The sequence below is a fragment of the Theropithecus gelada genome, chromosome 3, assembly GCF_003255815.1.
Source record: "Theropithecus gelada isolate Dixy chromosome 3, Tgel_1.0, whole genome shotgun sequence".
Taxonomy (NCBI): domain Eukaryota; kingdom Metazoa; phylum Chordata; class Mammalia; order Primates; family Cercopithecidae; genus Theropithecus; species Theropithecus gelada.
The window spans coordinates 109382459-109409960 of NC_037670.1; the positions used below are offsets into that span (position 1 = coordinate 109382459).

The window sequence follows — 27502 nt, forward strand, 5'->3', positions numbered from 1 at the left end:
TCACAAAGTCATGCAATCATTATTATAATCAATTTTAGAAAGTTTTTATTATCCCAACACCACACACCCACCCTTGTACCCATTAGCAGTCACCACCACCCCCACCCCTAGGCAGCCACTATGGTACTTGCTGTCTCTATAAAGTGCCTATTCTGGACATTTTGTATAAATGGAATTATATAATGCATGGTCTTCTGTGACTGGCTTCTTTCACTTTGTATAACATTTTCAAGTTTCATCTATGTTGTAGAATAAATTAGTATTTCATTTTTAATCATGGAGTTATATTCTGTTTTATGGATATGCCACCTTTTGTTTATCCATTTATAAGCTGATGAGCATTTGGGTTGTTTTCACTTGTTGACTATTATGAACGATGTCATTGTGAACATTCATGTACAAGTCTTTGTGTAGACATATATTTTCACTTTTCTTAAGTATATCCCTAGGAATCGAGTTGCTGGGTCATATGGTAACTCTATATTTAACATTTGGAAGAATTGCCAGACTGTTTTCCAAAGCAGATGTATTTTACATTTCCACCAGCAAAATAGGAGAGTTCCAACTGTTCCACATCTTCACCAGCACTAGCTATTATCTGTCTTTTTGATTATAACCATCCTAGTGAAAATGAAGTGGTATCTCATTGTGGTTTTGATTTCTATTTTGCTGATGGCCAGTGATGCTGAGCATCTCTTCATATGTGTATTAGATATCTAGATATCATTTTTGGAAACAGGTCTATTCATATCCTTTGCCATTTTTAATTGAATTATTCATCTTTTGATCAAGTTGTAAGAGTCTTTTATATGTTCTATATACAAGTCCTTTATTAAATATATGATTTGCAGATATTTTCTCCTATTTCATGGATTGTCTTCACTTTTCTTAATGGTGTTCTTTGAAGCACAGAACTTTTTTTATTTTGATAGAGTTCAATTTATCTATTTTTTTTTCTGTTACTGCTGGAGCTTTTGGTGTCATATTTTAAAAAATCATTGCCTAATCCAAGGTCATATTTATGCCTGTTTTCCTCTCAGAGTGTAATAGTTTTAGCTCTTAAAGTCTTTGAATTTTTTGTGTGTATACTATTTTTTAGAGAATTTTTAGGTTTATAGAAAAATTAAGCGTAAGGTGCAGATATTACTTTTGCATCGCCTCCCCCATTATCAACATCCCTCACCAGAGTGGTACATTTGTTACAAATGATGAACCTACATTGACAAATCACTATCACCCAAAGTCCCTACCTTACATTAGGTGTCACTCTTAGTGGTTTACATTCTGTGGGTTTGGACAAATGTATAATGACATGTTTCCACCATTATAGTATCATACAGAGTAGTTTCACTGCTCTAAAAGTCATCTATGTTCCACCTGTTCATCCCTCCTTCCCCCCAACTTCTGGCAATCATTGATGTTTTTACTGTCTTTATAGTGGTTTTTCTTCCAGAATGTCATATAATTGGAATCATATAGTCTGTAGCCTTTCCATATTGGCTTATTTCACTTAGTAATATGCTTTTAAGTTTCTTCCATACCATTTCATGACTAGATAGCTTATTCCTTTTTAGCACTGAATAATATTCCATTTTCTGGATGTACCACAGTTTAATTATCATTCACCTACTGGAGGACATCTTGGTTGTCCCCACATTTTGGCAGTCATGAACAAAGCTGCTATAGACATCCATGTGCAGGCTTCTGTGTGGAAGTAAGTTTTTAACTCCTTTGGGTAAATATAGGGAGAGTGATAGCTGGATCATATGGTAAAAGTATGTTATTTTGTAAGAAACTGCCAAGCTGTCTTCCAAATTGGCTACACCATCTTGCATTCCCACCAGCAATGAATAAAAGTTGCTGGTTGCTTCACATCCTTGCCAGCATTTGATATTGCCACTGTTCTGGATTTTGGCCAATCTGTGTGTTGCATATCTCACTGTTTTCATTTGTCTTTCTGTGATGATATGTGAAGTGGAGCATCTTTTCATGTGCATATTTACCACGAGTATATCTTCTATGGTGAGGCGTCTGTTAAGGTCTCTGGCTTTTTGTTGTTGTTGTTGTTAAGACAGAGTCGTACTGTATCGCCCAGGCTGGAGTGCAGGGTTGTGATCTTGGCTCACTGAAGCCTCTGCCTCCTGGGTTCAAGAGATTCTCATGCCTCAGCTTCCCAAGTCAAGTAGCTGGGAATATAGGAGCATGCCACCAAACACAGATAATTTTTGTATCTTCAGTAGAGATGGGGTTTCGCCATGTTGGTGAGGCTGATCTCAAACACCTGGCCTCAAGTGATCTGCCCACCTTGGCCTCCAAAAGTGCGGAGATTACAGGCTTGAGCCACTGCATCAGGCCTCTGGCCCATTTTTAATTGGATTGTTTGTTGTTTTATGTTTTAAGTGTTTTTTGAATAACAGTCCTTTATCAGATATGCATTTTGCAAATATTTCCTTCTAGTCTGTGGCTTCTTGTATTACTGGGAGTCTTTTGCAGAAGAGAAATTTTTAATTTTAATTAAGTCCATCTCGTCAGTTCTTTCTTTCATGGATTGTGCCTTTGGTGTTGTAACTAAAAAGTCATCATCAAATCCAAGGTCATCTCGATTTTCTCCTCTATTATCTTCTAGGAGTTTCATAGTTTTGCAGTTTGCATGTAGATCTGTGATGCATTTTGAGTTAATTTTTGTGAAGGGCATATGCGTCTAGATTCATTTTTTACATGTATAAGTCTAGCTTTTTCAACACCATTTATTCGAAAGACTGTCTTTCCTCCATTGTATTGCCTTTGCTCCTTTACCACAGATTACTTGAATAGATTTATGTGAGTCTATTTCTAAATGTGTATTCTGTTCCATTGATCTGTTTTGTCAGTTGTTTCCCAGTACTGCACTGTCTTGATTGCTGTAGCTTTATAGTAAATCTTGATGTTGGGTAGTGTCCTCAAAATTTGTTCTTCTCCTTCAATATTGTTTTGGCTATTCTGGGTCTTCTGTTTCTCCATATAAACTTTAGAATAAGTTTGTTAATATCTGCAAAATAACTTGCTGAGATTATGATTGAGATTACATTGAATCTATAATTAATTTGGAAAGAACTGACATAAGGACAATATTTAGTCTTCCTATCCATAAACATGGAATATCTCTCCATTTATTTAGTTCTTCTTTGATTTCTTTAATCAGTTTTGTAATTTTCCTCATACAGATCTTGTACCTATTTTATTAGACTTATATTTATATATAAGTATTTTATTTTGGAGGGTACTCTGCACCTAGGCTGGAGTGCAGTGGCACAATCTTGGCTCACTGTAACCTCTGCCTGCCGGATTCAACCCCTGGCTCAACCTCCTGAGAAGCTGGGACTACAGGCGTGACCACGCCTAGCTAATTTTTGTATTTTTAGTAGAGATGGTTTTGCCACGTTGACCAGGCTGGTCTCAAACTTCTGACCTCAGGTTATCCACCTGCCTCGGCCTCCAAAAGTGCTGGGATTACAGGTGTTAGCCACCACACTCAGCCTGTGTTTTTAATTTCAAGTTCTACCTGTTCTAGGAAAGTGATTGACTTTAGCATATTAATCTTACTATCAGCTGTATCAGCTCTTGCCTCATGTATTTTGATGCTTTCTGTTTTGGAAGGTTATTACTGATTCCTGCAACCTTGCTGTAATCACTTACTAGTTTTAGGAGTTTTTAATCAATTCTTTTGAATCATATCATCTGCAAAGATAGTATTTGATCTTTTCAAATCTGTATACTTTTTATTATCTTTTTGTCTTTTATTACATTAGTTAGGACTTCCAGTATGATGTTAAAAAACAGTGATGAGAGGCAACATTCTTAACTTTTTCCTGATGCTAGTGGGAAAACTTCAAGTTTCTCATCATTTAGAGTAATGTTAGCTGTAGGTGTCAAATTGAGGAAATCCTTCTCTATTCCTAATTTACTAAGAATTTTTTTTTTCCACAAATTGCCATTGGATTTTGTCAAATGCATTTCCTGCATCTGCTGATGATGTCATGTGATTTTTCTTCTTTAGCCTGTTGATGTGATATTAACTGATTTTTGGATGTTGAACTAGCCTTGCATAACTGGGGAAAGTCCCAATTGATCATTGTGTATAATTCCTTTTATACATTGTTGAATCTGATTTGCTAATATTTTGTTGAGGATTTTTGCACCTGTGTTTATGAGAGATGCTGGTATGGTGTGTAGTTTCTTTTCATGTAATGTTGTTTTCTGGTTTTGGTATTAAGGTAATTTTGGTTTCACAGAATGAGATAGGAAGTATTCTTTTGGCTTTTGTCTTCTGAGAAATATTGTAGAGTGTTGGCATAATTTCTCCTTTAAATGTCTGGTAGAATTCAACAATGAACCCATCTGTACCTGATGCTTTCTTTTTTAGAATATTAATTATTGATTCAATTTCTTTACTACATATAGGCCCTGTGCAGATTATCTGATTTTTATTATTATTTTTTTCTTCTGCTTACTTTGGATTTGACTTGTTCTTCTTTTTCTAGTTTCCTGAGGGGGAAGTTTCAATTATTGATTTTAGATCTTTCTTCTTTTCTAATGTATGCATTCAATGCTATGAATTTCCTTCTAAGTATTGCTTTTGCTGAATTGTAAACATTTTGATAAGTTATGGTTTCATTTTCATTTAATTCAGAATATTTTCAGGGTTCATCCAAGATTTCTCCTTTAATCCATGTGCTATTTTTGAAGGATGTTGCTTAGTCTCCTAGTAGTTTGGGGTTTTTCAGTTATCTTTTGATATTGAGTTCCAGTTTAATTCTACTGTGGTCTGAGAGCAGACAGTATATGATTTCCATTCTTTTAAATTTGTTAATTTTTTATGGTCTGGAATGTTGTTAAATGTTTCATGTGAACTTAAGAAGAATGTGTATTCTGCTATTTTTGGATGAAGTAGTCTCTAAGTGTCTATTAAAACCTGTCGATTAATGATGATACTGAGTTTCACTATGTCTTTACCAATTTTCTGCCTGCTGGTTGTGTCCATTTCTGATAGACAGATGTTGAAATGTCCAACTATAATAGTAGATTCATCTGTTTCTCTTTGCACTTCTATCAGCTCTTGCCTCATGTATTTTGATGCACTGTTATTAGGCACATACACATTAAGGAGTGATTTATGTTCTTAAAGAATTGACCTCTTTATCATTATGTAATGCCTTTCTTTGTCTCTGATACGTTTCCTTGCTATGAGGTTGGCTCTGTCTGAAATTAATATAGCTCCTCCTGCTTTTTAGAGTTATTGTTAGCATAGTATATCTTTCTCCACCCATTTACTTTTAATGTATATGTGTCTTCATATTTAAAGTAGGTATTTTTTGTAAACAGAGTATAGTTGGATCTTGTTTTTCAATCCACTCTGACAGTCTCTGTCTTTTCATTGGGGTATTTAGATTTAGACCATGGATGATTAAAGTGATTATTGAGGCAAGCCATGGTAGCTCATGCCTGTAATTCCAGCACTTTGGGAGGCAGAGGCAGGCAGATCACCTGAGGTCAGGAGTTCGAGACCAGCCTAGCCAACATGGTAAAAACCCATCTCTACCGAAAATACAAAAATTAGCTGGGTGTGGTGGTGGGCACCTGTAGTCCCAGCTACTTGGGAGGCTGAGGCAGGAGAATCGCTTGAACCCAGGAGGCGGAAGTTGCAGTGAGCCGAGATCTGCACTCCAGCCTGGGTGACAGGGCGAGACTCTGCCTCAAAAATAAAATAACAAAATAAAATAAAATAAAATAACCATATTTTTTAATGCTTTCTGTTTGTTGCCTTTGTTTTTTGTTTCTATTTTTGTCTTTCACTCTTTTCCCACTTTTTATAGTTTTCATTGAGCAATTTTTATGATTGCTTTCTCTCCTCTTTTAACCTATCAGTTGTATTTTTTAAACTTTCTTTCAGTGATTGTCTTAGCGTTTGCAATATACATATAAAACCAATCCAAGTTCACTTTCAAATAACACTATAATACTTCCTAGGTATTGCAGGTATCTTATGATAACAAAATAATCCCTGTCTCTCCCTCATCTCTCTTGTATCATTGCTGTCATTTATTTTGCTTATATATGTGTATATAAACATATAGATATACACATTTATGGATACACGGGTGAATAAATTGTAGATATTATTTTAAACAAGTCATCTGTTAGATCAATTAAGAAAAATAAAAGGTTTTATCTTCACTTATTCCTTCTCTGATGCTCTACTTTTCTTTATGTAGGTCTCAGTTTCTGACCTATATCTTTTTCCATCTCTCAACAGAAGTTATTTTAACATTTCTTGCAAAGCAGTTTCACTTTATTCATTAGAGCCCTCTGCATATTAGTCATGGTTGTTTTAAATTTCTGGTCTGATAATTTCAACATCTCTGCCATCTCTGTCTGGTTTGATGCTTGTTCAGTCTTTTCAAACTGTTTTTTTTTTTTTTTTGCTGTATAGTATGTTTTATAATTTTTTTCTTGATAGCCAGACTAATGTATGGAGTAAAAGGAATTTGACTATAAGTAGACCTTTAGTAATATGGTGGTCAGGTGTTGTGGGAGGGGAAGAATTCTGTAATCCTATGATTCGTTCTCAATCTTTTAGTGAGCCTATGCCTCAGGACCATGAATTTCACATATGCTTCTCATCTGCCTTTTTAGGTAGGACAGGATATGTGGATATCCAGTTTTTCCAGCACCATTAGTTATAACAATTATAATTATTCTTTCCTTTTTGAATTGTCTTGGTACCTGTGATAATAATCAGTTTATTAAATATGAGAGTTTATTTCTGGATTCTTAGTTCTATTCCATTGATCTGTATGTCTGTCCCTATGCCCATACCAGATGACTTGCCTACTGTAGCTCTGAGTAAGTTTTCAAATTGGGAATTGTGAGTTTTACAAATTTGTTTTTCCTTATCAAAATGTGTGTGTGTGTGTATGGCTATTCTGGGTGCTATGAAATTCCTTAGGAATTTTAGGATCAGCTAGTCAACTTCTGCAAAGAAGGTAGCTGGAATTTTGATGGTTTTATTTCATTTTACATTGTCATCTTTTTCTTAGCATTGTCATTATGAAAAGGAATGGTATTTACTTGGAGTATTTTCCTAGTTTTCTTTTTTCTTTTGAAAGGCCAATGAGATTCCTATCTTCTCAAGCTGCTCCAAGATTATTTAAATATTGTTGTCACTATTTTCTGTTGTGAAATCTTTTCAGTCAATTAAGTAGAGGTCTTTCCCCATAACTCCCCTACACTAACAAAATAGATTTTGTTTGCCTCTTTGTGTTTACCAAACAATAATTTTACTCCTATATTAATGTCTTAGATAAAAGATTGCAAGGCCTTCTGATGAGAGACCAAGCATATAGGGGTTTGTGTAGTAGAAAAACTGACTGAACTGGTAGGTAAAATAGCGATGTCTACCCAAAGCTCCATACTTCCAGGGATCTAATTTAAGAGTTTTATTATAAGAAAATTAAGTGAAATGTACTACTTAGTTATTTATTATTGTAGTAGTGGGGTTATTTTCTAACTAATTTACCTTAAGGATAATTTTTTAATGTAAGTAGTCTACTAAATATAGTAATTACTAAATATAGTAATCAGAATATGACGCATGTTTATACTGAATGAAAATAAATAGGATGAAATAAAGCTTTTAGAAATTAACATAGAATGGAGAGAGTATCTGGTATACCAAAGTGCTCAGTAAATATTGGCTGAATAAAGGAATGAATGAAAGGAAGACCCTACATGAATCATTGTTTTTAAAGCCTAGGCCCCTACCTCAGGGATGAGTCTAGTTAATCTCTCAATTCAAAAGGCTAAATCCTGCTTTCAAGGTAGATTGTTTTTTAGTGTTTTCAATTTTCTTAAAGGATAACCTGAGAGTTTCACATTTTTACAGCGTTTATGTCATGGTTGGTGCAGATGTCCCGTTTTCTTCTTGTTTACGAGAAGTTGAAAATCCACAGAATCAATTGCGATGTAGTCAAGAAATGGAGCCTGTAATAACATGTGATAAAAAATTTCGTACTCAATTTTACATTGACTGGTGCAAAATTTCATTGGTAAGTTTTTATTTTGTTTTTGCAAGTTTAATTAAAAATGATGTGACTGGAGTTAACATTTGACTAAAACCTGAATTGCTTTTAGGAATAAATCCTGGGTTTACTTGAACTGCAGTTGACTTCCCTTCAGATTAAGGATCTGGAAAGCTCATTGACAGTGCATCCATTTAGGAAAGAATATATCCACTTTTGTATTTATTCTGTCCTTGATTAGTTGCTGGGGCTGGATTAGCTTGGCAGGTGGTCCAAATGAACCCCCTGGACATCCATATAGCTGCTAATGAGCACAGATAATGGAGTTAGTATGATATGTGCAGAATGATTCTTCTTAAATATTCTGCCACTAACCCACTTTGGAAGGAGAGGATGGAGTACAATAATAAATCTGAAAATAAAGCAATATTGTGCTATGATTTAATGTTCTGAAAACTCAAATTATAGGGAAAGTCCAAGAAACAAGAGACAATGTCGAGTGAAGTTAGAATCTTACCCATAATTCATAAACATAATATTTCTTTCCAAATCACATTTGAATTTGCATGTTAACAGATTTAGGAAAATGTAAGGTTTCAAATATATGTAAGATGTGTAATATTTTATATATGTTTGTATATTTTATATTATGTCTGTATATAATATTTTGATCCTGTTGTCTGAAAGGTAGGAGGGTTGTTTTAATTCTTTGTTTTTTCTTTTTACTTTTCATATTAATGTATCCAACTGATGTTTTAATTCTTTAGTGTCCTTTTAGATTTAACTTCTTTCAACTCTTTATGATTGGTGGTGAGTGAATTAGATCTAAGTTTAAAGCTGACATTTTAACAAAGTTACTGACACATAAACACAACTATCACTTCATGTCTTAGAGAGCCAGCTGCATCCTGGAGAACATATTACTCACACTGCAACACTTAGCACTCCTTGTGGCCTTTTGCCTTGAACTCTTCTTCTCATGCTTCTTGTCTCATGGTCTTTAGAAAAATGGCCTTCTTTGCCTTCCTAAATCAAGTAAAATTATTGTTATAGGCAAATATGCTCAATATTTCAATCATGGTGCTAATGATACAGGGGTACAGGAGACTGAGCAGCTGCAACCATAACTTAGATTCCTCTCCCAGCATCATCGGTGGACAGCAGACCCTAACAATGCCATGTTACTTGTGGTTGTTCTGGAAAATGAGTTTAAGACTATTACCCAATCTCTAAAAGTTAAAAAATGATATATACCTTGAAGATTTTTGTTTATCTGTTAAGGCTTTATAAGTGGAAAGGTTGGGAATTTTTATTTTTTATTTTACGTGTATTTATTTTTATGCCACATCTTGCCACAAAAGATTTCAGAAGGTTAAACAAGAGTCATACAATAAAAATAATAAATAAAATATAAAAGAAGTGGAAAATCAGGACCTAAATTTCACCCCCCAAAAACAAGCATAAGGCTGTGTTGGACAAGCTGCCTAATGTGTAGGACAAAAAAAATGAAATTCATATTTAGTTCTCATTCTAAAAAGGAGGCACATCAATTCCTTGGCAGAAAACAAGTTTTCACTAACACTATATTATTAACAAAATTTTTCCTTTTTTTTTTTTTTTTGAGACGGAGTCTCGCTCTGTCGCCCAGGCTGGAGTGCAGTGGCCGGATCTCAGCTCACTGCAAGCTCCGCCTCCCGGGTTCCCGCCATTCTCCTGCCTCAGCCTCCCGAGTAGCTGGGACTACAGGCGCCCACAACCGCACCCGGCTAATTTTTTGTATTTTTAGTAGAGACGAGGTTTCACCGTGGTCTCGATCTCCTGACCTTGTGATCCGCCCGCCTCGGCCTCCCAAAGTGCTGGGATTACAGGCGTGAGCCACCGCGCCCGGCCATTTTTTTAAAATTATACTTTAAGTTCTAGGGTACATGTGCACAACGTGCAGGTTTGTTACATACGTATACATGTGCCATGTTGGTGTGCTGCACCCATTAACTCCTCAGCACCCATCAACTCGTTATTTACATTTTGGGAGAAGATACTGAATAATACTACAACTAATTCTCCCCAGCATTTTATTTTAGTAGCAAATGTAGTAGCAAATTTCACATGGCTACATTTTTAGTGTCCTTCAATAAAAACCTTAGCATAATTAAATGCAACTCAGTGAAAGCAGCACAGTTAATGTGGAGGTAAATTAACATAGTGCAACTGTTGTAGTTTTTTTTTGATACTGGGATAGAATTAAGTAAGACTGGAATAGGTTCCATATTCCCTAGACTATCTTCCATAAAAGTTACTTCTGTCAGCTGGAAGGCAGAAAGATCAAGGACAACACGTTTGGAAATTGTCCCTCTTTCCACCCCCTCCCCCTCACACTTTTCTCTGTCGCTAACCTTAGAACAAATACGTGCATACCTGGTTTTCAGCCAGTTTTAGGTTTGGTAAAATCTGCACTTGAGCTTTGCCACTAGGAAATAAGACATTTACATGGTAGTGTAAAGGACTGCTGCTTTAGAGGAAGGAAACTGAAAACGAACAACTACACGCATAGGTACACACATGTTAAATATGTACACATGTAAATGTATATGTATATGTGTTTTAGGAAGAACATAGAAAGTAGACCAAAGTAAAGCCTTTATTACTTTCATTCATTACATTCCCTGCCTCCAATAAATACTTGCAAATTCACGGTGATAAAGTAATTGGAAAAGATGGCTTTTTAGACAATTTGTCAAAGAATGTTTTAGTGTATCCAGATCTTAAAATCTCATAATGTTTGCAATGATTAATTTGTTGTGTAATTGTCTTCTTTTGTATCAGGTTGATAAAACAAAGCAAGTGTCCACCTATCAGGAAGTGATTCGTGGAGAGGGGATTTTACCTGATGGTGGGGAATACAAACCCCCTTCTGATTCTTTGAAAAGCAGAGACTATTACACGGATTTCCTAATTACACTGGCTGTGCCCTCGGCAGTAGCACTGGTCCTTTTTCTAATACTTGCTTATATCATGTGCTGCCGACGGGAAGGCGTGTGAGTACTTTAAAACTAATAAGAAAATTAGAGATCCTGCTAAGATAACAACATAGAAGTTTCCATTAAAAGTGAAATTTCATTTTAGTTCATAAAACACTTTGTAAATGAATTGAAATTGTGTCCAAACTGCAATACTTTATTCCTTTAAAATGAATTAAAATAGTTTTGAGTCTAGTAAATCAAGTTAGGGGATATAATAACTTTATTCAAAAATTATTAAGGCTAGATGTAAATTCACACTGGCAAAACAGTCCCAAAAATAATTGAGGCTAGATATTTTGGTTATACAAGCCATCTTGTAATGAGCAGAGACTGCAGAATCTACTGACATAGTAATTGCACTTAAAAAAATTAATCGTGTTAGTTTGACCAGAAGTGATGGTCAAAACTCTTGAAATCATTCTGCTGTCAAACAGGGTAACACAATCTAAATGTATAAAATATCTTTTTAAAACCCAACGAAGGAGTAAATTAATGAAAATAAGGTATAATTTGAGTAACAACTCTTCACTTCATGAATAGTTAGTACTTTCAGGACATCTATGTCAATTAAGGTAATCTCCCAAGATTATCTGGAAGTCAGGGCGACAAAGGAAAGGATAAAAATTTAATAAAGCAGCAAGTAACAAATTCTTTCATTTTTACATGTAGCTTGATTTCATTATGTCATAGAGTTTATTTCAATCAAGGCCTTGATTCTTAATCTCCATTTTTTTTCATTTTTCTATGTGTTTCTCATCAGTATTCCATCGCTGTATGTGTACTCATCCAAGTAATGTCATAAACCTGGTGGCAAATGCTGCCTGGTTGCATTTAATAGTAACAATGTCAGCATTTCCACATCATGCAAGATCCCGTGAGCATATAGTCTTAATGTTCCAAATATCAATGCTATTATTTAATTCATAAATTTTGTTTTGTTTCTAGGGAAAAGAGAAACATGCAAACACCAGAGTAAGTGTCTTCTTTCCTGTTATTTTCTTCATCATTTTTTCCCACCTCTCAGTTGCCCATCATGCTCCATACATGTGTGTCAAGCTTTTTTTCATTTGTCATCTTTCATAGTTTATTTCATAAATGTGAAAGCTGCTTTCTAAATAGAGATATTTAGGAGGGGTAGAAACTAAAACTAGAAAGGGTTTAATAAGATTACACAGATAAAAATTAAACCTAAAATATTTCAGATTCAGAATATTAACTTACCATTTATACTATGTGGTTTCCAATCTGCATTTCTATAAACCAGAGAACAGATGAAAAGACCTTTCATACAAGTTTTCCAGAATCTACAGTAATAACCTACCATAAAATGAAACTTCTGTGAGTATTTATAAATGCCCCACCAGAAGCAAAAATATAAAAGCTATGGAAGTTTTATCTTAATCATAGAAAATAAATAGAAAACTAGTTTGTTACTTAGGACAGTAATATTAATACAATGCTTCATAGCTTAGTTTAATAAAACATGTATTTTAAAATCAGTTTATAATTTTTAGTTTTGTTACATTAAAAGTATGAGATGTATGACTTTCTGAAATAGTTTATTGAATGTCCAAAGTGCAATAATGTCTTGTTATTTTTAAAGATAAAAATACTTCATAACTTTTTCAAATTGATGACCCGTCAGGTTAATATATGATTTTAAATATATGTTGTTTTATTTCTTTTTGACCTAGCATCCAACTGGTTCATCACAGTGCTATTCAGAAATCTACCAAGGAGCTTCGAGACATGTCCAAGAATAGAGAGATAGCATGGCCCCTGTCAACGCTTCCTGTGTTCCACCCTGTGACTGGGGAAATCATACCTCCTTTACACACAGACAACTATGATAGCACAAACATGCCATTGATGCAAACGCAGCAGTAAGTGTCCACTTAGAGCCATAGTTATTAATATACATGTATATTTTTACTAATGTCTGTAAAGAACAGAGCTTTCTGTTGTTGTGTTGTTTGTTTGTTTATAACTGGAAGAGAAAATACCAAAAGGACATTAATTGTGTAAATCCCACCCCTACTGTCCTGACATATACAATACAGTTACTTTTAGGAAATGTGCTTTTTTTCCCCCCACTAATCCAAACAAGACTACATATACCTTAATATTTAAGAAATTGACACTGATACTAAACTCAACATTACATGTTTGCTCAAAGATGAGTTAATTATAAAAAAAGAACCATATCCTAAGCATTTCAAATTGATTATTTTTAGAGATGTTAGAATTATTTGGTTTAAACCTATTAAAATGTTATTACCATAGACCTTTGTAATCTAAATTTTTGCCTCAGAATTAAGGGTGTTTGGGTTGTTTTTTATGATCTGCTTGTATGTCAGAGCAAGCAGTTCCAATTTGGGCTATAAACACCTATTTTATTAGTGCAAACCTTGTCTAGTGCTCTAGGGATCAGGGTTAGAAACCCTGGAAGGACTTTGTAAGCAGTAGGTAAGAGTGAGGGGTGAGGAAATTGTGCAGCTGCATTTGGGAGACCATGCTATATAATGCTGTAATGCAGCATTATGCTGCATTCTATATTGCTGATACAATGTAGCCTAGTGGCCACATTTTTATGTAAGGGAATGGTGGGTAAAACTGTTATTTATAAGAACATGTCTCTTTTTTTTCTTTTTCCTTTTTTTTTTTTTTTTTTTTTTTTAAGATGGAGTTTTGCTCCTGTTGCCCAGGCTGGAGTGCAATGGCATGATATCAGCTCACTGCAACTTCTGCCTCCCAGGTTCAAGTGATTCTCCTGCCTCAGTCTCCCAAGTAGCTGGAATTATAGGCACCTGCCACCATGCCCAGCTAGTTTTTGTATTTTTAGTAGAGACAGGGTTTCACCATGTTGGCCAGGCTGGTCTTGAAATCCTGACCCAGGTGATCCACCTACCTTGGCCTCCAAAGTACTGGGATTACAGGTGTGAGCCACCGTGCCTGGCCTTTTTTTCGTTTTAACCATATGTTAAAATGAGTTAAATTCAATTGCCCCAAGCACTAGAAGTCACAAAGTTGGCTTTTGAGGTCCTCCTCTTTTTCACTTTACTTTTATAGATGGAATGGCTATACAGAAAAATCTCTCTTACTCTCTCTGTCTCTCTCTTTCTCTCTCACACACACACAGACACATACAAACCCCTTAGGATATAATATTAAAGTGAACACATTTACCTGGGAACTCTACTGGGTACATTTTTCGCATTGAGTGCTTATTTTGTAACCAGGTAGAATGCATGTGGTAATTTGAAGATTAAATAACAATTAATATGAGTAGTATAGACAGACTAGATAAGTTTATCCAGAATACTTTAGAAACCCAAAAGTATTATGAATATTTTTCTAAAGTTCTCTAACATCACTTAGGGTCATACAGACTAAGGTGCCTGTTTATGTGCATGTGTGTGAGAGAGAGTAAGTAATGGGTAGTGGGTAATTTAAGAAATGGGTGAAATTGCATATGTTTACAATTTTAAATTTTGGAAACATTAATACATCAGGGATAGAAATATTAAGGTCTACAAAATTTAGTTGTACTGAATGGAACAGATGGGTTTCTGTGCTCTCTGGTGGTCAGTAGCCCACCTATTATGGGTCATCATAAAATCCAGTTTACCAGGATTAGATACTGATGAGAAAAATTGGTAAAATTTCAAGAATATTGTAATAATTCAGAATTTAACCACCTCTTATCCCGTTTTTAGATGAAAATTATGAAATGGTTTTGTCTTTCATTTTCAAAATGAAAAGAATTTGTACTTATTCTTTTTTTTTTTTTTTTTTTTTTTTTTTTTTTTTTTTTTTTTTTTTTGAGACGGAGTCTCGCGCTGTGTCACCCATATTGTTGCATGCCAGTGAAATGTTGACAGATATCCTTCAAAAATGGAATGGTCAAATACACTTGGAAAAAAGCAGTAGCAACATTGCAAAATTCTAACATGAAACATGAAATCCTGTAGCTAACCAAATTGTTTATGAATGATAAATTCAGTATACTTAGTATGAATGTGAAGATGAAATGCATGCCCTTTTAAGAAGGGTTAATTAATAAGTACAAGGCAGCATTATCCAAGCATATACCTGGTTATTGAGTACTGTAATGTAAAGGTTTTATTTCATTTTTTAAGCTACAACAGTCTTCAGTCCCTTGGTGTGTTGATATACTTTGTGAATCCATAGGAAAAGGTCAGAATAAGTAAATCTTCAAAGATCACAGTTTGAGAAATGCTTCTATTGATAATGTAACAATACTGTAGAATTTTAGAGTAGAAAACTAGTTATAATGAGTATGAGAACTTGAATATGTTTGTAAATCAGTAAAACTCTATTGATAGTGAAATTCAAGAGAGGAAAAAGGTTGTTGTCATTTTAAGATAACCCTTTCTAACCGTATATATTGAAAATAAGAATAGCTCCTTAAAAAGTATTTTGATTCCCGGTGGTTAGAATTTTGCAATGTTGCTACTAATATACAAGCAAAATAAAATTTTCTATCTAGTTTACACCAAATGCATCTTTCTGGTCCTTCCATAACCCCATCAAGACTGTCATTATGTTGATCAGATCTCTCTATTTGCAAATGCAATAGGCTATTATATTGAACTTGCAACAACTTAAAACCATACGTATTTTTAAGTCCAGAAAACCTTCACATTATTCAGATTTCTGCTAATGGAAAAGCTCCATTAACTAGCACTTCTATATAAATAGGGTACACAGATAATTGATGATGTTCACAATGATTATTCTGAGGCAGTGCAGGATCATCAAGTGCGTCTGACTCATCAGAGGAAAATTAAATTACATTCGGTGTCGTTTCAGTGTTGAGTGTATATTATCTTTCTTTTATTCTTAGAAATGGATCATATGTGCACAGTCTCTATGGTAACTCCCTATAAGCCAGAATATGTGATTAACCTCATTTTCCAACCATGCCAGATAATAGGGAATTTATTGTATGGGGTTCATCATAGCTGTCCTTTATGCAAATTCAACTTTTACTTTTTACCAGAAAAACAGCCATGTTTTAAAAGTTTTACTTCAGCACTGAGTAGACACACACAAATATTTTGGTCATTTGGATTGAACTGAATTCTCAAGATTAAAATGCGATATTATATTTGGGGAGGCATTACAGTACTCAATAACTAGGTGTATGCTTGGATAATGCTGCCTTGTACTTATTAATTTACCCTTTCTAAAAGGGCATGCATTTCATCTTCACATTCATACTAAGTGTACTGAATTTATCATTCATAAACAGTTTAGCTAGCCAAAGGATTCTGTGTTTATTCTTCAGATTGATACCAGAAATATTCAGACATGGATATGGCTAAAGGTTTATACTGGCTTCTAAGCAAGACTCAATAATATTCAAAGCTTTCTTTCAAAACTGCATAAAACTAGTTTGTTCCTTTAAACAAGTCAATTTACATCAGAGGTATAGAGAATTCACAATGTTATGTAATGAATGGCTGCCACCATTATCAATTACATGGTAATATTTTCTTTTTGGTAGAATGTTTCACAGAGCTCCAGACTGGCACCATAAATTAGCCAGTAAGAAAAAATGTTTAATCATTTGCAGATGATAAATTTGAGACACTGATAAGAGACAAAGTTAAATTAGGTCAGAACTGAGATTAGATTATTTACCTATCCTGATATCTAGGCAGGGATAGATAATGTTGGTCATTGACCTCAGAGAGATCTCTGATTCAGGTTATAAGCAAAATGAACAAAGAGGCAGTGGAAAGGGAAGCTGGAGCAGAACGTGGAGACGTAGCACATGCCCAGAAATGAGGTGTTTCATTTTGTACTGTGTTTCTTTTGCTTTTCAAATTACAGAGACAATATAAATAGGCTGTTAAAACTATCACATAGTCTAGAAATGTAAGGTCAATTTAATTTGATCTTGGCTAATGTATTTATTCTTTAATAAACTTTTTATTTTGGAATGATTGTAGAGGTACAGGAACGTTACAAAGATAATAGAGAGTTTCCACATACCTCTCAGTCAGTTTCTCCCATTGTTAACATCTTATAGTACCATGGTACATTTGTCACAATGAGGAACCCAGTATTAGTATGTTACTGTTACCTAGACTTCAGACTTTTTTCAGATGTCATTAGTTTTTCCACTAATGTCCTTTCTCTGTTCTAGGATTCCATCTAGGACACAATATTCACTGTGTCTCCTTAGTCTTCTCAGGTCTGGGCATTTTCTTAGACCTTTCTTGCATCCCATGACCTCGACAGTCATGAGGAGCTATAGCCAGGTATTGTGTAGTATGTCCCTCATGCCTTCATAAAGTAAGTTTTTCTGCATCTGTACTTAGTTATCTTTGTAGCCTAGTGAATAAGTGTTGCCATTAATAGCAGGAATAATTTTTCCCCTATAGACATTCGTCTTATTTATTACAATTTATTTCTGGAAATCACATTGTAAAGTAACTCTTAAAAGTAAATTGACTTTGCCAAAGAATCATTGTTGTGATTGGGGTTATGTTTGTAACCAAAGACTTCACATCAAAAATCTATTACATATTTGACCAGTGTATCTTGATGATTGCCTTTTGTAAATATTTAAATGAAAAAAATTTAATTCCAAGTAATAAAATTTTAGGTCATCAAAGGAATGTCAAGAGAGAGTCTAGCCTTGTTCCCAAACCACGTTGTGTCAGGATCACTGTAGAGCGTTTATAGTACACATTCTGGGGCTCTGAGTATGGGAATTTGGAGTCTGGTGGGCGTGTGTGTTATGGTAGAGCTCTTGCAGAGAGCTTCTCAACAAAGGTTGAGAATTCCTGGCTTAATAATCAAAGGACTTAAGTTTCAGGATCGGAAAATCCAGAGCTCTGGTATTTCTGGTTGGGCCCGTGAGTAAGAAATGTTGTTATTCACATTCCTCTACATGGAGTTTTAAAAGGGGAACAGTTTTTCCTGATTTCCCCATGTGAAACTGAAAGAAAAGCAGTCCATGCACATTGTCTAGGAGGTTGGAGCTGTTTGGGAGTTTATACTTCTCAGCCTCTATACTCTTCCACACCTCCCTAAACTGCCTGAGGAAAATGGTGTGGAGAGGTTGAGAGATGAGAGCTAATCAGAAAACAGTGCCTGGAACAGCTAAAATCCATTGAAAAAATGTTATTTTGTAGTCTTATGCTTGGGGAAAGGGGCATTGACTGGAGGATCCCAAATATTTGATTTTCTAAAAAATAACTTATTATATTAAATTTGTAGTGAGGTATGCTGTCTTTTGGGGAAAGATCTGCCTCTTCACTATTCTTTTCTTATGCCAACATCAATACCAATTGATTTTTTTGGAGTGGTAGGCATCTTCATGAGGCCCCTTAGGTAATGAATAATTGGGGACAGCACTCCACACATTTTTCAGGAAGATACTAATTTGCTACACAAAAATTTTCCTTATTCATTATTCTAAACATAATTCCTAATCCAGGATAATTGGGTCTTTCTCAAAACAGGAGATAGGTTGTACTTAATCTTTTGAAAATTAACAAGTATAAAAGTAGAATTAAGTCTTCTAATTGAAGACAGTATCTAATAATTTTAGCTTTTATTTAAATATTTTTCCATTTGTCCTGCTTCTGGTCACAGTGACAACTAACTTTATGGTAAAAGTCCATAAATAAAAATTAAGTTTTAATAAAAGTTAGTATCAGTTGAAGACAATGTTTCAGGGGACTAAGATTATGGTATCCTATTGAGAAGTATCAAGCAGCCAAGAATATTTCAGAGCCATTGATTTCCAAAAATACATAACTATTTCTTATTGTTAAATGATGCCACCATACTAACTGAAAAGTGAAATGTTTTGTATTTCACACAACTAATGTCATTTTCTTTCAACTCTGGCATGGATTCTGTGACTTTATGCAAATCATTTTGCTTTTTAGTCTGAAACAAGTAGCAATATAATCAGTTGATAATCATCAACTTTACTCACTGAATTACTGTATAGGGTATCCAAGAATGTCAAATTACTTTAAAATGGTTGTACAAATAAGAAATAATTGTGTACTGCCCCAAATCACTTATTTATTAATTTGCAAGTTATTACTCTTGCATTCTTAAAGAATGAAGTTTGTGCAATGACTGATTTACACAATTTTCTATTTAAATGCATGAAATTAATTAAAACAAAATGAGAAAATAATTAATGCTAATAATTTAGACAGTTACAGTTTTCTTAAATTTCTACATAATACAGTTTATACGTAATAACTTTTCACTTAGTCTAATAATCATTAAATTGTTTTATGACTTTATTAAGGTCCTTTCTTGGAAGGACTATAGGGCCTCTATTTGAAGTCGACGCCCCCTCCTGTATAATTGCCTTTAGCAGCCTGCTCTCACCAAAGATGAGAATTCGCCACTTTCTTCCTGCATTCTCTGCATCTTAACTAGCAGAGTTGGGATTGTAGGCATTTTTCCAGTATGCCTGAAGCAGTGCTGTTATGAAGTATGTCCCTTCAACTCTTAAATGGAATACACAGTTTTAAATATGCCCATCATAGATGTATTCACACTTTAATACTTACAGGTTCGCATGTAGTTACAAGTTTGGGAAGCCACAAAAACAGAGCTATGTGCACACATCTTGGAGACTCAAGGGTCTCCTTCAAAACAGGAGATAGGTGTACCCAATCAGGGGAAGTTGAATCTCAGAATTTTTTTGGTTGAGCACCTTTTTGCACACATAAGCACTTTTAATATAACTCATCTAAGTTTCCTTTGAAATTGCAAGGAGTGCATGTGCATTGTTCAAACACAACCACTTAGAACACACACTATGGATACTTTTCAGTCCCTAAATCAATGTAAGACATACAGTTGCTTTCTTATGCATCTTCTCCAAATTTCTTGCTAGTTTGTGTGTGGCATTTTTCTCAACCAGCCATCTCTTTTCACCTAGCCCAGCCCATTGTGATTTAGAAAGTTTAGCAATGTAGCAAAAGAGGAAAAAACAGAGACTAGAGAAGAAACGACAAGGCATAGGTTGACTTTGATCAGTGGTTTTCAAGCTAAATTCCACAGAAAGGTCAGTTGGGAGGGCCAACAAGAGAAGTAGGGGGCATCCAACAACCTCATCCAAATGCTGATTTTGAATTTGGAGGATCCTTAATCTAGTGCTTTTGGAAAACATGTGTCTTTTTTTACTAACCACTACCTATGTTAGAACACCTACATTCTATACTTTCTTTTGTATTTTGTCGAAATGTGTTGATTCAATCTGCTAACAGGCTAGGTAGAGCTACAGATGGTAAGGAATGAGGAGGTGCTTGTGTGTGGTGTGTGCCTATGTGTAGAGGGTGCACTGTATTCGTTCTGAGTGTAGAATAGACCCAGATCAGTTATACCTGAGTAGATAAAGTAAAACACATCCTCCCACCCTGTGCCAGATACCCATCTAATTGCATTTTGACTTCTGTAGTAAAGATGTTTGCCTTGCCATCTTTAAATGTAGAACTTATTCCCTCTTCGTAGTTTATAAATTGATCTTTTTAGTTTTGTGACCAAAATCAATATAAATACATAGTGTGAAATTCTGAAAGAACAAACAAGCTAAAAAAGAAATACTCCTCTAGCCTACACAAGGATAAGGCTGATAAGTAACAATAAAAAAGAATATAATCATTGGGATGAATTATTAAGTAACTTCCTCAAATTGTGTTAGAGTTTATTATTTCCTTAGTAATATCTTTAAAGTGGAACTGAAACATTGAAAAAAAATCGCTCAAAGGTGTTAACTATAGATTAAATTAAGAGTTTAAACAGTATTTAACTAGCACGTACTGTTTTCCACTTTAGATTGTTGTATCTGGAACATAATATTTGCCTGGCTGAAATAATATCAATGGTTTTCAAACTGTTTCTTACAGATTTCTTAGAATTGCTGCAGGGGCCAGCATGAGGGACAAAGAAAACAAAGCGGACAGGATTCCTAACTCCCTTGTTTCAACCCAGGCAACCTCACATTTATCTCTTTTGTACATCACAGTTCTGCTTAGGGTTTCAATTAAGAGAAATCCCAGTGCTAAAGAGAAAACAAAAAACTTTGAAAATCCCCAGCATGGATCAAACTTTATTACAAAGGACTGACTCTTAGAGTTTCTTCCATACAGAACCTAAATTGTACATTTTCATAAACTAATTTTAATATCAAAATGTGAAACTAAATCTGTAAGTTAATAAATGTGTATACTTTATAATGCTTACTGCTGAGGATACTAAACAAAATATAGTTCTTACTGTTAATATACTTTAGGACAATTAAATATTATATACAGAGAATACAATGACAATCAGCATGTGAATGAAAGCATGCTAAATGGTAACCTAATTGTGGGTTGCTTAGAGAGTAAGGATGCATAGGGAGGTGGTTCTTGAGATTTTTTAAATTAAAAATAATACATTAAAAATTTTAATAACATTTCTTATGGGAATTTTTAAATTATAAGAGTAATACCTGTATGCTGTAACAAGTTCTGAGTTGAGTTTGCAAGGACAAATGGGAGCTGATTGGGTACAGGACATGGTAGTAGCCATGGTGGTTGGTTGTCGGCTTCAAGCAGACATGGGGCACTCCATGTAGGAGCGAGATATATTGTGGCTTTCCAGGCCACATTAAGAAATCTGAAATTTAATCTGCAGATAGATACAAGGAAATACTTAAATGTATGTTATTTAAATGACATAATAGATTTGTGTCTTAGAACACTGGTCCCCAACTTTTGGCACCAGGAACTGGTTTCATATCAGACCAGGTGTGGGGGATGGTTTGGGGTGATCCAAGGGCATTGCATTTATTATGCACTTTATTTCTATTATTATTACATTGTAATATATAATGAAATATTATATAACTCACCATAATGTAGAATCAGTGGGAGTCCTGAGCTTGTTTTCCTGCAACTAGACAGTATCATCAGGGGGTAATGGGGAACAGTGACAGATCATCAGGCATTAGATTCTCATAAGGAGTGCACAACCTAGATCCCTTGCATACACAGTTCACAATAGGGTTCACGCTCCTATGACAGTCTACTACTGCCACTGATCTGACAGGAGGCAGAGCCCAGGTGGTAATGCGAGTGATGAGGAGCAGCTGTAAATACAGATGAGACTTCGCTGGCTCACTTGCCACTCACCTCCTGCTGTGGAGCCCAGTTCCATGGCCCAGGGGTTGGGGACCCCTGTCTTAGAAGAGCATTCTGACAGCAATGTGCAGAGTGGATTATAAGGGGACAAGAATGTAAATGAGGAAACAAGTCAACCCCCTTACAAGGATCCAAGTGAGAAATGATGATGGCTTCAACCAAGTTAGCCATGGAGATGGGGAAGAATGGGGCAGATCCAAATAAGATGAAAAGAAATGTCAGAAGTCCCTAAGTGGTTGGATGTGGAGACTGAAGGAGAGGGAAGGAACAAGGATGACTTCTGCATTCTGCCAATGCATCTGGATGCATGCCTGACATGAAGATAAAAGAGCACAGATGTTTGGGATAGTGAATGAAGGTGGTTATATATGTTGTTCCATGAAAATATGTGAGCATGTGTATATCTTCTAGGCCTGGATCTGAAAGTGTATAGGTTAAGAGCACAAGCCACTGTGTTCACATCTTAGCTACCATGTCCTAGCTATGTAGCCTTGGATCTCCAAGGCTATTTCTTCACCCATAAAATGGGAAAAACATTAACACCTACCTCTTAGGGTTGTTGTGAGGTACTTTAGAGTATAGCCTGTAGTAAAAATTTCATGCATGTTATCAAATATTGTTAATTTTTATCTTCCTCAGACCTCAGTTTCCTCATCTGTAAGCTCATGAAAGGGGAGGGGAATTGTGCTGGATTACATGACTGGGGTCAGTTACCAATAAAGTTTTTCATTCTAGTATGTCTGCTCTCTATTGACAAGTGTGTAAACAAACAGTTTTACTCAAAAATGTTCATCATTTCTAGGAACTTGCCACATCAGACTCAGATTCCCCAACAGCAGACTACAGGTGAGTGCTAAGAATAATAAATTGATGTTTATGAATGAATCTACAGATTAAAAGATAATTATGGCACTATATAATTTATGAAGCTTTAGCTTCACCAAATAAGGCAAAACACTTGTGTCATTCCTTAATCAGACTTAAAACCTCAGAATAATGGCTTAGATTATTACATAGATTGGCATCAGAATGATAAACACAGGGTAAATGATCTTAGAGCAAAAGCATCCATGGAGGTCCTGTCTAATTAAGGAAGACTGAATAAAACCCCTTCCTTCAGTGAAGCTCTCTATTCTTCCCCTTGGTATGAAAGATTCTTAGCTTGGATGCATCTAGGATTTGTCTCAGTAAGTGAGCAGCTTGAAACTGACTCTTACAAAAGGAAACCATTGTGACAAATCACTGAGGCTTCAGGGGGATAAATGAGAAATGGCTGGCCTGGTTTTAAAGCCGCTTTAAAAAGCTGTTATAACATGACCAGTGACAACAAGATGGCAGACAATTCTCCTTGGACTATTCTATTTCCCTAAGACTTGCTTTCTTTATTTCTTTCAAGTGTCCCTAAAAATTTTCCACAGCCAATTATTTCATTCATCTCTATACTGAGTAGATAACTTATTCATGATTGTCTTCTAATTAGTGGTTGATTCCTAGTTCTAATTGCCAGGCAACCATTAATGCCTTTGTAGCTCTTTTGGAAAAGCAAGAGAAGTTTTAAAAATGTAAGTTGGGTGTGGAATTCTGAGTATGAATGGTGGCATTGTGGTAGGGAAACTGTTAAAGTAAATCTCTTAAAAACTTCAGGCACATACAGAAATGTATTGGATGCTTTCATTCAGAAATTATCTTCTCTATTACTGCTTTCGTGAATTTAAGGAGATTTTCGTTTGACAACTTTTCAAAGATTTGAGGCAAGTATAATGAAATTGTTCATCAGATTTTAATTACAAGATAATGTTTATCAGAATTTTCCATACAATTTTGATTACTTGTTTTAATTAAATGCTAACATGTTTCAACAAGACTGTTCAATATATTGATGTGTTGGTGCTACTTTGTAAGCATTCAGGAGATTGATGAAGGAACAAACTTTGTTATAAAAATGAGTAACCTAAAGAGAGAAAAAAGATAAATGAATCCCTACTACCACTAATTTCATGGTTATTTTTTAAAGAGGAAAATTTCTAAAAGAATACTTCTACGATAGAAATGATAGAACTTCTTTGTTATTAACCTTGTAGCTTCCATCTCTCCTACGATGTCTATCTTCTGATTCTTAATTATTTCAGGCAGGGAGTGAGTAGGAAGGAGGCAATTTCTAGAAAAATAGTAAATATTTATTTTGAGTATTTAAAAATCCAGATTTTACCTACCCACTAGGAGAATTAGGAAACTTGAGTAGATGATATTAGAGCAATTTGTTTAGTAGTCACATAGATATTTTACCAAGTGCTCTTGTTAACTTGCTACATTTTAGTAATACAGAGCATTTCCAAATACAAGGACAATTTATGCCTAAACAAATATAAGAGCCAAAGAGTTTTCCTAGGGGATTTTTAAGGTTGTTTAACCCAATTTATAAAATTATTTTTCTGAAACAGATTTTAGGGAGCAGGTATTTTGCTTGAGTCAAGAAAGTTTTGTTCTCCTTTTTAGTTAACACTAGAGCCTATTACCTTGTTTTCTTACATTTTTCTGCAATTTGGATCATACTATTGACTAAAGTACACTATCTCCTCTTGGTTGTTTTGTTGTTATTGTTGTTTTTTCAGTGAGTCCCCAAATATCTTAAGTGCCAAAGGGAGAGAGACCACCCTAGCATTTTTTTAATAATTATGAAAGATTGGTGTGTTTGTGCTTCTGGTACATTTAAAGCTAAATGGAGGCCAGGTGCGGTGGCCCACGCCTGTAATCCCAGCACTTTGGGAGTCCAAGGCAGGTGATCACCTGAGGTCAGGAGTTTGAGACCAGCCTGGCCGACATGATGAAGCCCCGTCGCTACTAAAAAAATACAAAAATTAGCTGGGCATGGTGGCATACACCTGTAATCCCAGCTATTTGGGAGGCTGAGGCAGAAAAATCACTTGAACCCAGGAGGTGGAGGTTGCAGTGAGCTGGGATCGCACCATTGTACTCTAGCCTGGGCAACAGAGTCAGACTCTGGATTTAAAAAAACAAACAAACAAACAAAAACCTAAATGGAGGCATGCCTCCTGGAGAGAAGGGCTAATGGGCAGTTTACATTCCTTATTCCCATTCTGTTCATTTAAATGAAAAACTTTATTTCTCAATTTCTAAATTATTCTATCTGCAAATGCATGGATTCAGTGCTGTTCATATATTTTTTTTGAGTACAGCAGCTTTTCTTTTCTTTTACCCTGATTATCCTAATACTGCAAAGAGGCAGCTACATTTATGCGATTGTCATGAAACAGTAACTGGAGTTTTCCAAGTACCATAGAACGTTATGTGCGTGTCAGTTTTCTTTATGAAGGTAATTTAGGCACAAGAGTTTGCATCTTGGATATCAAGTAATTTTATTTGTAGCTACCTATATGGAATTTATCAGGGGAAAGTATATCTTGAAGTTTTTTTTTGTTTTTTTTTTTTTCATTTAGTTACTTGTTTTCTTTTAAATTCCCATCAAAGCTTTAAGAAATGAACTAGCTGCTGGTGTTGTACTCCTGGACTTGAGCACTAGCCGGGATAATAGAGCAGTTAAAAGCTGACAATCGTACTAACTTTTGGACTAGGCCCAAACCATTAGGTTTGATGCCCCTTCAGGTTTTCTCGTTTTCTCTGCCCTACCAGCCCACATGATATTTTTTTTAAAGCCATGATTAAAAGGTACAGTTATATATCCTGCAATCAACCTCATTCTTTTTGTTTATTGTGGGAGGAATTTTCAGACTGTTCCTTTTGGGAAATACAAAATATTATAGCCTTGGTCCAAGAAGGAGAAGACTAATTTAGAAGTTTTTCTTTCGCTTTCTGTTTTTTAAAAAAACGAAATACAGAGAAATAATGCAATGTAATTATTTTACATTGTATTAAAAAGATGGAAACTTTCTCCTTGCCATAATTTGCTTTGCTCAAAATCTAAAAGTATACATGCCCTGACTAACTCCTGCCCATATTCATTCTTACACATTGCAGGTAAATGGTATCCCTGAAGAAAGAAAACTGACTGAAGCAATGAATTTATAATCAGACAATATGGCAGTTATATCACATTTCTTTTCTCTTCCAATAATGCATGAGCTTTTCTGGCATACGTTGTGCATGTTGGCAGTATTAAGTGTATCACCAAATAATACAACATAACTTTCATTTTACTAATGTATTTTTTTTTGTACTTAAAGCATTTTTGACAATTTGTAAAACATTGATGACTTTATATTTGTTACAATAAAAGTTGATCTTTAAAATAAACATTATTAATGAAGCCTAATGACTGATGATATTTACTTCAATAAAGTATTTGCTTCCTATTTAGTAGAAATCTTTTAATTGCTAGAAACAGGTTTATGTGTTCATTCTCATTCCACAAGACTTTATTTAATGCTTCCTATAAATATACAAAATGCCTGTGCCTCCGTGTTCCAGTTGAGCAACCCATTTAAATAATACTTTAACTCTTGTGGCCTGTAAATCCTGTTGTTTTATATACCACTTGGAGTGTTTTTGAATAAACCTAGTTTTATGGATTGTGAAACTGATGACACCCAATTCATGCAGGGCAGCCCAGGTTGCATACTTACCTGACTTCATAATCAGATATTTGGTTGTTTTTTTTTTTTTCTTTAGCTACACCTACTGGAATGGGAGGATATTTGGATCTAGAAGCAAGACAGGAGCTGTTACACAAAAAGAGAATAGTTACTGCTAATGTGACATCAGTTAGCTCCAAATCCCCAGAGTACTTTACATAACTCCTTTATGTTCAAGTCTCTATAGCTTTGGTCAGTTTCATGCATCTTGGATACTATTGGATCAGTGTGGCTATCATGTCACCTGGCAGGGCAGCTTTCCTTGCAGACTGGACTAGCTGGAAACCTTCTCTTAATCTACTCTGGGAAAATTTTTGTGTCACCTATTAGGTGGCCAGAGGTCACACAAATTCCAAAATCCAGAAAGATTCCCTGTTAATGTTAGGTACCGTAACTTGTTTTCCACTTAGGGAGAATACTCTGTCACATCATTGACATTAGAACCTCCCTCTTCTTTCTAGGACAGAGGATGTAGGTTCTCTTATTTCTTAAAGATGTATCTCTTACTCTAATTTCTTCCTAAGTTAACTAGGGCATTGCCACTTGCTGTTCTACAGGAGTAATCAGCTTGAGGTTGTAAATGTATTGCAACAGAGTCATGGCCTAGGAGGAATGCAGTG

General features: G+C 35.1%; 1 protein-coding gene across 13 annotated transcripts in view; it reads left to right on the forward strand.

Moving 5' to 3' along the window:
- The window catches only part of SGCE (sarcoglycan epsilon), a 72186-nt gene extending 45623 nt beyond the window's left edge, over positions 1 to 26563 (forward strand). For 5 of the 13 annotated variants that reach the window (XM_025380354.1, XM_025380358.1, XM_025380347.1 and 2 more), the window contains 6 exons: positions 7922 to 8084; positions 10881 to 11092; positions 12023 to 12049; positions 12772 to 12960; positions 23075 to 23118; positions 26269 to 26563. In XM_025380354.1, coding sequence (XP_025236139.1) covers positions 7922 to 8084; positions 10881 to 11092; positions 12023 to 12049; positions 12772 to 12960; positions 23075 to 23118; positions 26269 to 26285 — 652 coding nt within the window. In that variant the 3' untranslated portion in view covers positions 26286 to 26563. Of the gene's footprint in view, positions 1 to 7921; positions 8085 to 10880; positions 11093 to 12022; positions 12050 to 12771; positions 12961 to 13757; positions 13833 to 23074; positions 23119 to 23988; positions 24024 to 26268 lie in introns of all 13 variants that reach the window. The other 8 variants (XM_025380359.1, XM_025380355.1, XM_025380348.1 and 5 more) reach the window with 4 other exon arrangements.
- Positions 26564 to 27502: the final 939 nt, after the last annotated feature.